This window comes from Chaetodon trifascialis, chromosome 3 (genome assembly GCF_039877785.1).
Source record: "Chaetodon trifascialis isolate fChaTrf1 chromosome 3, fChaTrf1.hap1, whole genome shotgun sequence".
NCBI lineage: Eukaryota > Metazoa > Chordata > Actinopteri > Chaetodontiformes > Chaetodontidae > Chaetodon > Chaetodon trifascialis.
Genome location: NC_092058.1, coordinates 21,185,361 through 21,198,339, shown reverse-complemented (window position 1 = coordinate 21,198,339; position 12,979 = coordinate 21,185,361). Strand labels below are relative to the sequence as shown.

The following is a 12,979-nucleotide window of genomic DNA, read 5'->3' as shown; positions in this document are numbered from 1 at the left end:
CTCTTTTCACGCATTCTCTTACATCATCCCTGTTTCAACATCTCTCTAATTCTCCTTCCCTCTCTCCCTCTCTCTCCCTTTCTCTCCCCCTCTCTCTCTGTCTTGAGCTCCTTGTCGTTTTACGCACTCTTGCACCATCTCCCTCTGCAGCGATATGTTTTGGTCTATCTGCTCTCCAACCAGCAGGATAGGATAAAGCCTTGATGTACTTTCCCTCAATGTGATGCCAATATGATTTGAATGGTAATATCTGATAGCAAAAGGCACTGATGTGCAGAGTTTTTGGGGGAATGAAAATGGAATGATATGGACCCAGTGGGTATCCAGAGACAAATACAAATTCAAAGCTGATCAGTTACCTTATGTCACTCAGAACGGTGCCTTAACTTAATAAAATGTTAAAATTTAAAGTGGAATATTGGCAAAGCTTCTTCACACTGAGTTGCTAACTTCAGATATTCCTCTTGCATCTGTTGAAAAAAAGTTGTAGTTTAAATGTAGGATGCTGACTCTGGGAATCAAAACTTGTCAAGCCTAATAGACAACAAACATTTCTCTTTGGTTGACGCTTGTGCTAGTTTCAACAGAACATCTTGCATTACATTTGGTACCCGAACCCTCGAAAACTTCTGCATGACTTATTAATCTTGCTCCATTTTCTGAATCAAACTTGGCCTTGAATAATTGAGAGAGATCTTTGAAAAGCCCTAACCTCCATTCCCACCTTCCTTTTACAAGTCAACGTGGTGCATTTTTAATTGGGGGACATGAAATAGGCATGAAGGGAGATGGGAAGAAAGTGAATTGAATCAGGGACACTCAAACCTGGCAGTCATCACACAGCATGGAGATTGTACGCATGCATACAGAGAAGGCTAAATGTGCGTCTGGCCTGACAAGTCACACATGCTCAACAGTCTTTGACGTGCTTTCTGTCTGGGACAAATAGTACACGGCTCATGTAATCCCTGCTTTAGAGTATCCCAGCAGGCAGACCCAGATATGCCACTTCTAGTTATGTTTAGCAATTTTGTTGAGAATAAACATCAATTCAACTTTCTATGAACCATAAATCTCCAAAACCAAATGATTTGTTCAGTATATATGAGGCAATTGTGTATGGTAATTGGAAGCACATGTGTCTCTTCGCAAGGTATTAATAACGATTTGCTTCGTCTGTGATATAAAACCGTACCTTGACCTTGAGAATAATGGAAGAAATGGTATAAACAGAGAAAACATTAGATATCAGATTGAGTTTGAAGTGTATATGTAACAAGAATTAATGCTTGCTGGATATGCATTAATGGGCCACTGCCACAGTTGTCTGTGACAAACTTTCATATTGCTGCTGTGTCATGCTGCTATTTCCTTACAGAGGGCCTCTGCAGGAGAGAAATGCAGCTGGACCCCTTTTCATGAACACTGAGGGTCGAGTCAGGTTTGGGCCTAAGATATAAATATTACAATTAAACATTTAAAGTTTACTCTGAAGCACTGCTTTAGCTAGAGCTAATATTTGGGACATGCAGTAGTATATTCTGCAGTATAAACACACACACACACACACACACACACACACAGACACAGTTTCCATCACTTCAGTGGACATCACATTGACTTACATTCATTTCCTGGAGACTTACCCTAGCCCTTACCTTAACCTTAACCAAAGTCTTCATGCTAAAATTCATTGATTTACGTTATGGGGACTTGTGTTTTGTCCCCATAAGGAAGGCGAGTCCCCACAATGTGACTGTTTAAACAGATTTGTGTCCCCACACCATGAGTAAAACATATGCACATAACAGGATAAACACACAGCAAATATACAGAGAAAATGTATACTTGTCCATATAAACACACACATATACTGTACACATACAGATATTGGGTATGGATATTATATGATAATGCCTGCTGACTGTGCAAAGCTGATAAAAGGGGTGAGCAGCTGTAATCCAAAAGGCAAAAAACACCAGTTTCAAAGTTCACACACAGAGGAGACTCATAACCTTGTGACTGGTGAACAAAGAACATGGCGGTTAAGCCTTTTACACTGAACAACTACACATAGAGCATGGCGCGCGTGTAATTGCACGGCACAGATAAGAAATCCAGAAATGGGACAAAAAAGGTATGTAAGTATATAGATTCAACAAAGAGACAGAAATCATATCTAATTAGTTCACAGAGGGGAATATAACTGACCGAGTAATGGAAGCAGCATGGATGAAACTGCTTGACAATGTTTATATGTGTCAGTATATTATTTTATATTAATTAGCCTCTAACCTAATCCTGAAATACAGTGAATTTTTTAAAATCCTTAAAAAAGCAGGACACTTCCCCACAGGAGGCTTTATTATTAACAATGAAATCATCAGTAGAACAAAAGTAAAACCCCTAAAAGAACATGTAAGACATTTCCAACATTTCAAAAACATTGCATTCCCCATCTCCAGAACCGGCCATCGGTATTTGAAGCATGGGGGCTTGGAAGTGGTATTAAGCATTGCTAAAAGATTGAAGAGGCCTAAAGCACCAACTTTTTAAAAATTTAACACAAAGCACAATAATACTTAGCTGATGCAAGAGCCTTGAAAACAGAAAATATTTACCTCTCCAAGGAGCATTTGTCAAAAAAGGATTTTTTTTCATCCTCTGGAAGAGTGGTACACCAGGGCAACAAACATGGCAATAGGAAAGAAAGAGCAAGAGGGAAGCAAGAGCGAGATGTTTCACCTCTTTATGGAAAGGAAAAGGCCAAATGTTGATGAAACATTTAAGGCAGACTTTATTTTAACTCAGGAACTGGCTGAGGAGTTTAACTGTCAGAACAAAAGAAAGCTTCATATAAATTTTTCAGTATTTTTCAGTATTCAGTATTTTTGATATTATGGATCACTTTTGTCTTTAGTATATCAGAATATTGATATCACAGTTTGGTTTTGGCACAGACCACACCAGGAAAATAGTAATAAAAAAGTTGATAAAAAAGCAGGTGTCTATCTATCTATCTATCTATCTATCTATCTATCTATCTATCTATCTATCTATCTATCTATCTATCTATCTATCTATCTATCTATCTATCTATCTATGTGAAAATTGTTTAGATCAGCAGCCTCTATGATTCATAATGATGGCCACAAATCCTCGGTGTTGTGCTTCTTCACAGGTCAGCACTGCGTCTACAGTGAGCCATGACTTTGCCATGTGGAACCATTAACCACACACGAACACGCTGATATATGCTGACTGAACCATTTTATTGTATGATACTGGACGGGCATGCGCTCCTGAGCGATTGTAGTATTTTAACTTTAACTGATAGTTATTTTCAGTTGCACTACACAATTTTGAAACCTATTGCTTCGTATGCCGTTGGTGTACTTCATATACTCTACACACTTACTTTTGCATATGTTTTCCTTAACTTAGGGCTCACTGTATGTCAGCTTGTTTCATGTTGGGAAGTGAACTGAGATGAACGTGTAGGTGCAGCCATCCCTTTACACTGTCTCTGTCTTTCTCTGCATGTAAAGGTCAGTGATTTTAATGAGAGGACTGCCGAGGTCAGGCGAGCCAGAGGGCTCCACCTCCCTGACAGGCACCATGACTCCAAACTTGCTGTTAGCATGCTAATCCTTGCAGGAGCTTCATGAGCACTGCCTCCTTTGGCTTGGTGCGGTCATCTCTCACTGTGACTAACTGGCTCCCTGCTCGGCCATCAGCCGTCCCCCATCTGACAGTCCCCTCCAATAATAATGGACAACAGAGGCAGTGCTGCCTTGACAACGGCCCTCCTGACAAATTAGGCTCACTGTACTCCTCGCTCTGGCTCCGCCTCTTGTTTCCCTCTTGTTGCTTGGCAGTTCAGGGCTCTGCCAGGACAGGGGTGGCGGTGTGCGGTGTGGCGCTGGTGGTCGAGCGTACTTTGGGAAGAAGCGACCTCCTCTATGACACAGGTTGCCTTTCTCCCTGACAAAGCACTCAAAATGGATTGTGATGCGCCTTCATAGAAACGGGACACAATGTGGGGCCTGAGCGTGCATTCAGAGCTGAGCTGAGTGGAGGATTCTGGGCCAGGGAGGAGAGGAGGAGCACATAAACACACACTGGCGCACACACACACACACACACACACACACACACACACACACACACACACACACACACACACACACACACACACACACTCATCCCAAACCAAATGCGAGAGGAGGAGAGAGAAGGATCCCACAGAGAGGATGATGCAACGAGAGTGAAATTTTTCGGCCGGAACACATGCTGCATTAACGCAGACCTGCAGGACGAAAAAGACACACACATGCACTTCTTTCTTTGTTCAAAGGCGAATTTGGTTTTATCCTTCCTTTTTTCGCAGACGGCACTCCTCTAATGGCAACCTGTAACACCTAATTGCCTGCAATAAAACACAGCATGGGTCCTTCATGTTTTTGGCATCATGACTTCCTGGCCTCACCAAACACGACGAGCCCAATGATCTGCTCTGAACCTGCTCCCCTGACACGTTCAGTTAAAAGGGCTGACATATCAAAACCATAGGCGTTCAGAGGGAACCATAACTCCCTTTATGACCGGCGCAGATTATAGCCCCCATCTGTAGCATAAACCATCTGCAGCATGGGTAAATTTAAACAAGATTACTAGTGGTCATTGCACTGTATCTCCACTTGTATGATTTCAAACATATTAAACCTTATATGATTATATAATCAATTCTATTGTATTAAGTATTGATATTAAATTACAAAATGGTTGAAAAACAGCCAAAGTATTATCACTAGTTACTGCAGTTTTCTTATTTAAAAGCTCTGCTAAAGGCCTGTCAAAATGGGCCATTTGGCCCAAATCTACGTGAAGTTTCAACACTTGTTTTGACTTTGAGCAACTCTTTGGCTTTGCATCTACTTTAACCATCAGATCTCGTGGCGAAAGCTGTTGCTAATGTATTTAGTTTGGCCGAGGATAAATATATTATATGCATTAAATTACCACCAAATGAAACTAGAGCAGTAAAACAAACTTGGTGACAGTTGCATTTGCACAAAAATTATAAAGATGTCGACAATAAAAGTTTGGCCTGGAACACAATAGTGCCTGAAGATGTGACAGCAGTAAATAATAGATAACACCTTCAGTTATTAAATTTCTTCCTCATATCATCGCAGCTCAATTGCCCTGGTGATTATTACATGAAATCAGGCTGATGAATTGTGCTAGCAATCATATCTGTACCTTCTCCTCTTGAATAGATCCCCACATCCCATGCTGCAATGCCAGAGAGAAGAGAAAGAGAAGGGGCTGGCTCTTTGTGCTAGCCGTGCCTCTCAGCCCCGTTGTGCTTGGTAGCAGCAGCAGCAGCAGCCGGTGACCATTATAAATGGCCTCTATTAGCATGGCTCGGTCGCAGAGGGGAGAGAAATAAAATCATTGGGAGAATGTGGGCCTGCGCTGGTGTCCCTGTGCCCACTCCCAGCGTCTGCAGACCCCCGTCCCATGCTCCCCTCCTCCCCGCTCCTTCCACCCCTCCATTCCAAGGGGACAGAATCCTAAAGACTAGATTACGAGTGATACATGGAGTCATTATGGGGAGGGTTATGGCAATAGTATCACAGGCACGGCTGACAATGGCTATAATAGGGGTCTCTTTCTTCAGAGGTAGCATTATCATAGCAAAGGCTGTTTCTGTAGGCTTGTTGATGTACAGCAGAACAGGAGGGCCTTTTATTACCTGCCGTAGTAGAAAAAAAGCTCCGTATTATCTAGCTGAAAACCATGCTTATTTCTTTATAAAAGTGCCATGTCTGTTTGAGTAAAGTCAAATGAATGCAACAGTATCCCCAAATGAGACTTTACATTAATGATGACAGTAACCAAGTACGTGTCATTAAAAAAAAAAAAAAAAAAAAAATACTGTAAAAGGAATGGCAGGTGATCATCTACAATCTCTGGCTGCAGCTGAGGCTTTGTACTAGCACAGCCATTATCCGACATGATGCACTGTCACTGAACAGGCAACATGTCAATGCAAGTACTTGAAGTGAGGACAAAAGGTGGGAAAGAATGAAAGCAAGCAATGGATCAGGCAGAGTAAATGAAGAGGAGAAACGATGGAGGAGAAGAGTAGAAGTTTTCTTTGGGGCAGTTCTGTAGACTTCACTGGAACATTTCACACCTTAAAGGGTCATCATGCCCTCGCTTCGACTCTCTCTACACTATAGCACGACTCTGAAAAATCCAAACGGCATGCAAGAGATGAGGGAAATGGGGAGAGGGAAGAGTGAAAGATCGTTAACATGTACATACATAAATTTGTACAAAATGTACAACATTTTTTTAAACCTCCGCTGTTGAGTTCAAGGTTTTTCAGCTGCTGGTTGGCAACAGTGAGCCTGACCTTAAGCAGAAAATCCAGGAAAAACGACTAAACTTTCAAATGCAGAGGAGCTGGATGAATGTGTTTTTTCAACATAAGACTGCCATTGGCATTAACAGTGAAGACGGATTTGAATGGTTTTCATTTTACAAGACACAGAGACATTAGATACAGCGTGAATTATTTCTCTTCAAAATATTTGTAAATTTCTTTGTAAGTGTATTTACTCTTGTTCCAAACTCTTGCTGTGATAGCGTACTGTACCTGATTCATGTGATGCTGTGCAGTCTCCAATAAAACCAGTATGACAGCAGTGCGCACAGTCACTTTGCCTGTTATTTGTGGGATGTGCTGTCTTTTACTGCTAATTTGGGAATCTTCTATGGAAACCTCAGGAAGGTGCTAGGAGTCTGTGGAGGGAATGTGGCCTTCAAGCAGCTTGCAGTGAGCCAGTGAGCTGGTGAGCCAGGGAGTAGCTAGTGCCTCTAGCTAGTTAAAATATGAGCGCAGCGGGGGCTCGCTAATGAAAGCGGGGGCCCAGCCCGGGAAGCAGGGCCGTATATCGCGGTGAGGAGACAGTTCTTAGAATCAGCTGGTGAGCCGTGCCTATAGTTCTGGGGCCACTGGTGATTAACTGTCCAACAGGGAGTTGCTACTACAGCTGGGCTATTAATAAAAGATAACCCCCCCCCCCCCACCTTCTCCACCTCTTTGGTTTCCCCATGCCTGCAGACAATCTCCGCCCCCTGAAATTATTTGTATATCATAATCATTTCCTGACACATGGCGCATGTCACACATTGTTTACATGAGGCAGAGGGGGCTTTAAATGGGGAGGAGGGGGCTTCCAAAAAGTGATAGCTCATTCTTAATGTACTCTACTCCCCTGGGAGATGTCCTGCAGGTATAGCAGATCAATTAGTGACCTCTCATTAGATGGTGATTTGCAGAGAATGACTGTTCCCTTGAGAGTAGAAAATAAAATAAAGGAATAAAGCACCATCAGTCCTGTTGCACCAAAAATACAAAGCTGATCGTTAATATTACACCAAAAGGCCATGTAGCATTGTTACACCAAAAGTTTATGATCATTTACCCGTATCCTTACTGGACCTGCTGTGTCAGTCACAGTTGGAAAAGTTATAAAATAGACCCAATAAACTGTGCACAGTTAGAAAAGTTGAAAATCAATTAAAAACATATTTCTGGCCAATTTAACTATCTATTCTAGCTAAGTTTTAATCTTCAAGAAGGCATAACTCAGATCACCTGGAAATGTTGAAAAGCTTAAAGCCTGAACAAAAGTACAATATATTCATAGGCCTACTCCTCTTGTGTTGCACACGTGCGTACACACGTGCACGCGCGACCCCCCCCCCCCCCCCCACACACACACACACACGCACGCACGCACACACACACACACACACACACACACACACACACACACACACACACACACACACACACACACACACACACACACACTGAGAGAGTTACGGGCAAAAGAGTGAACGCTGCTGCGGGCAATCAAACACAGCCTCCCCGCTATTGCAACGTGAAAACGTGAGGTTAATGGCCTGGATTTAGAACTGTAGTGAATGAAAGCGCGTTTACAACCGCCGGATTAGATGTGTGAATACTCCCGTGCACACTGCCCAAACAGGAACATTGCTCCTCCTAACATCACCCTACATAAATTTATGCCGTCGTGACTCCCGATTCGTGACACTCTCATGCTTGGATATGTTTACCCAGTAAGGTAGAAAATGATGCACTGAATTGGAGAATAAAATAATGGCAAGTCTAACAAAAGAATAAATATCTCCTTTTTTTTTGTTTTTTTGTTTTTTTTTTTGGTGCCACAAATCCCGACAACAGCATGCATGAAGTCGTTCAGGCTTCAGCCTTACAGAAAATTTGCACAATTTGCCAACAATCGTGCAGTTCTACCCATCAAATCCTGCATTATTCAGGCTCATCACTTGACCAATGTGTGACAGATTTCACGCTGACAAAAACAAGTACAGCCATAGTTGTCTCAAGGAATATGGGCATAACCCACCTTTGTGCATGCCCGTGAAGCGGTCCTTCAGCACAGTGAGCTCGTAGATCTTGCCGAACTCCTCGAAGAGGGGCCGGAGGTCCTTCTCGTCCAGGTTGCGGGGGATCTGACCGATGAAGAGTTTGATGGCATCGTGGTCCTTCATGGGGATGGTGGCTGGGCAGCCCACCGGGCTGTGGCTGTGGCTTAATCCGTTCACGAGCCCGTTCGTGCTGGCGGAGACCACACCGACACCGTGCACCGTGCCGTCCACCTGCCCGTTGGTTAAAGTTGCCATCTTCGGACCGGCCAGTGAGTTGGGATGGGTACAACAGCAGCAGATGGTGACGGTGGAGAATCGTTTTACGTTGAAAAAAAGCTGGTGGAAGTCTTGGTCAAAATTTGGTTCCGAGACCAAGCCGTGCCAGAGCTGATTCCGCTCTCGTCCTATCAAAGCCAATATTTACACTGAAGTGAAAACACATGTAGCATTTGGCGAAGACGCATATCAAAAGCGCGCAATGCCGTTGGTCCCGGTGGAGGCTTTGATTCCTTATATTTATGTCCTACCCAATAACTCGTTCATTGATTTCATAAAAGAGAGACAGAGAGAAAAAGAGAAGGGGGAGGGAGAGAGAGAGAGAGAGGGAGAGAGAGAGACCAAGAGCGCTCACTGTCTATTTACACCCACGTTCCCTCGTCCCAGCTTCTTGGCACCCTTTTATTTTTTTGCATTGAGGAGTCGGTATGGGTGTCTTCTCGGTTTAAACGGACAGGACCGGCTCAATCTCTGCCGGAGCGGTGGGGAGGTTTGAATAAAAGGGGGCCACTAAAAACTCGGCATATATCAAACGCAGAGTTTTCTGCCCCCCTCCTCTTTTCTTATGTGAAGACCAAGTGGTACATTCCACCAAGGGGAGAGGGTCTATAAATAGAGAAATATAGAGAATACGCTCCTTTGTGCTCCTGCTCAGAGCAAAGAACCACACATTCTCACGAACTCACGAATTTATTATTTCGTGACTGACATGCACACTCTTCTTATTAATTAATAAGCTGCACGATTGTCCGAACAGCAATTTACACCTGACATTTGTCGATTTATGCAAGAAATATACATCCGCTGTAGATGGAGTGTGATTGAGGAGGTGGCTGTCGTTCTTAGTAGGTTTGATTTTGTGCTGAAACCACATTTTATATCATCTTAACGCCTCCCTCATCTGCGACGGCGGCGGCGGCAGCAGCAGCAGCAGCAGCAGCAGCAGCAGCAGCAGCATGTCGCTGCGCCCTCGCTTCGCTCCTGGACGGCGGACAGCTCCGTGGTGCTGAAATGCGGTCCCACAGGCGAAAGTAAAACACACTGATGGAGGATTCCTCTGACGGTTCCGAGTGCTCGTTATTGTTAAGAACAAACACGGGTGTTGTACCGGTGAGACGACGGCTTATTAGCTTCTTCTACAATTTCCAAAGTCATTTGGATTAGATGATTTGATTTCCAGAGAGGGGAAGTCTGTGAGCACCGCCGAGTGGCGTAGAGAGGGGGAACATGGAAGAGGGGGGAAAAAAAAATCGCACGAGAATGGGACAAATTGACGAGATGTACAGAAATACACGTTAGACGATGGCGGCAACGCTTTAGCTTTCTGTTGTAGATTAGTATACCTACAGAAAAAAGAAAAATAAATGGCAACTTCGGCTCTAAATGCACAAAAAATGGCCATATGGAAGTGCATCCAATATTCATTCATTTTCCTCATAAAATGAATTTTAAGCTTGGTGTAGACCTTTAGGCATCAACCAATCAGTTTTTAATCAAATCCAGAGTGGTCGGTCTGATTGTGATTTATGAAAATGTGAGTCTGAGTGAGTTAGGTGTTGATATTAAACACCACTCAGAGAGGAAGGTTTGAAACACTAAACTGTAAATTAATAGCACGTTTTTGTCTGTGATGAAAACTGACTGAGCACTCCAAATGAAATAGGCAGAAAATAAAAGAAAGACATTCTGTTGGCTTATAGGAAATATTAGGGCAGAGCGATTTTTAATATTAGACAGTGAACACCACCATAGTTTTGCCGCTGTGAGTTTACACAGCTTCAAACAGAGTGACCTGAAGACGGTGCAAATGAAGTGACAGTCAAAGTGGTACATTTCAGAGTGACAGAAACATCTTGTGGATATAATATCAGATAGTTTAAATTCAGTTAATCACAACTTGAGCACTATATGACCTCTCAGTTAAGAATCATTGGCTATAGTGTTTTATTGCTTTAGGATTCAGTTCATTTTGTTTACCTCTATTACCAAAGAACAACAACAATACCTAAGGCCTTGGCGATGTGTAAATGATAAGAGTGAGGATTCCTATTGAAATCCAGTCTAATGAATGCCATTTAAATGGTCAACACAATAGCCCATGAAAAATAAATCGGTGACAGTGGAGTTATGATAATGTTTAGAACAGTTGCGGTAGCCCTTTTAAATGATACGGTAAACATTAAAGTATATCTCACTTTTTCTTGTGCTTCAGCCTGTGACACAATTATTGAGCAAATTAATATCCACAGCAAACTAATATCCACAAATATTAATTAGAGATCCATGCACATTCTGATCTACAATATATGGCATATAATGACTGTACTTCACACACACATACATCATGTGTATGACCATGTTGAGTATTCGGTTCTTGCTGAAAGTGGTTGACTATATGAAGGCAGTTATACAGGCCCTATATATGGTAATATATGATATTCATATGAGACCAAAGGGTGAACTGTGGGGTATACAGGCCACAGGGCACTGAAACATTCTCCAATGATGAGCAAAATGAACTGCTAGTGTACTCCAGTTATGCCTCAGTGTCTTCAGTTAAACCACGCAGCCTGAAGGCCTCATAGTATAGTGACGACGTCCAAGGCTCATAATGTTGACCTATTTGTTTTCATTTTTGGCTATGAGGCATACCCCCCACCCCCCACACCCCCTGTGTAGACATTAGCCAACCATTAAATAACAAAAGCGACACACTCTGCGCCTCTCTCACCTCTTTCTGCTCTTCCGCCAGCTAAATGGCCCGGTAATGTCATCCCGTTCTCACGGCATGGCGGGCCCCAGCGGGGTGGCGGGGGGGGGGGGGGGGGGGGGGGGGGGCTTGGCTTTCTTTGGCATGACAGTGTGCTCTGCTCTACAAGCTTTCCCTCGGGGCCACACTCCATTCACCACAGCAGCCTTGCCTGCGCTCACGCCTGACTTACCTCCAGCAATATTTTTTAATACAAGGGTGAAATGGGAGGGCACAAATCATTGTAATTATGTTCAGTGGGTACTGCCGTGATGATTATGTAAGGTATGGCGCCATGATGGTTCCCTCACGGTCTGTCTCGTCACACAACCTACCTGTGAGCCACTATGAAATGTTTTCAGTGTCGCCCGGAGTGATATGGCTTCGGTGACTGAGCCCATCGGACTGATAATAATAATATGCAATTAACGAGCAAGACGTGTAACAGTGTGTCTTTTCACTCCCCAAATGGTACTTATTTCAATCCGTTTGGGTATACTCAAATATGACTGCGTAGATCTTTCAAATCATTTGTGCCCACTGCACAGGCGTGCTGAGAGCAATTCAAAGCACTCGGTCTGTCAAACAATTTTCATATTTGCTCTTTGTTACACTAAACTCTGTACATTCCCCCCAAAATTGGTTTGATGCAATCAAATGATTTCATTTGTGCACATGGAAATAAAGATTTAATAGCCAAAGCTCCTGAGTGAGATAAATCAAGGCTGGACTTTGTTACTATTTAGAGCCTATTAATGGCTAGACTGCAGTTGTAAAACAAGACTGACAAGGGACTTTAAACAGAGGAATACAGACAGTGGAAATGAACGCTTGTTAAAACTGCCAAATGTATGCCACTGCCCATGGTGCTGAAACTAAGCAGGTCTATACTACCACATCTGTGCCTCTGTCCATGGTGCTGAAACTAAGCAGGTCTATACTACCACATCTGTGCCTCTGTCCATGGTGCTGAAACTAAGCAGGTCTATACTACCACATCTGTGCCTCTGTCCATGGTGCTGAAACTAAGCAGGTCTATACTACCACATCTGTGCCTCTGTCCATGGTGCTGAATCTAAGCAGGTCTATACTACCACATCTGTGCCACTGTCCATGGTGCTGAAACTAAGCAGGTCTATACTACCACATCTGTGCCTCTGTCCATGGTGCTGAAACTAATGTAGGGCAATACTACCAAGTGCATTCCTCTGTCGGTGGTGCTGAATTTGATATAGGGCAATACTGAACTGTGTTGCTCTTCTATAAGGCAAGAAACCCACATAAATTCTCAGTAATACTTAAAAAAGCTTAAGGCCAATAAGAAGCCTGCATGGCCAAGGTGTAGATGACCATATGTGGACTCCCTGCTTTTCTCAAAATATTCCTCTGAGCTCATCAAAAAGAGGTCACTTCATTCCTCCCCCCCCAAATGAACCATTGCAATCATACAGCAGAAGAGGC

At 43.2% G+C, this 12,979-nt stretch overlaps 1 protein-coding gene across 4 annotated transcripts in view; it reads right to left on the bottom strand.

Annotated features, from left to right (window-relative positions):
- Positions 1 to 9,209, bottom strand: part of celf4 (CUGBP, Elav-like family member 4) — an 84,956-nt gene extending 75,747 nt beyond the window's left edge. For 3 of the 4 annotated variants that reach the window (XM_070959876.1, XM_070959875.1, XM_070959877.1), the window contains exon 1: positions 8,472 to 9,189. In XM_070959876.1, coding sequence (XP_070815977.1) covers positions 8,472 to 8,748 — 277 coding nt within the window. In that variant the 5' untranslated portion in view covers positions 8,749 to 9,189. Of the gene's footprint in view, positions 1 to 8,471 lie in introns of all 4 variants that reach the window. The other variant, XM_070959874.1, reaches the window with a different exon arrangement.
- Positions 9,210 to 12,979: the final 3,770 nt, after the last annotated feature.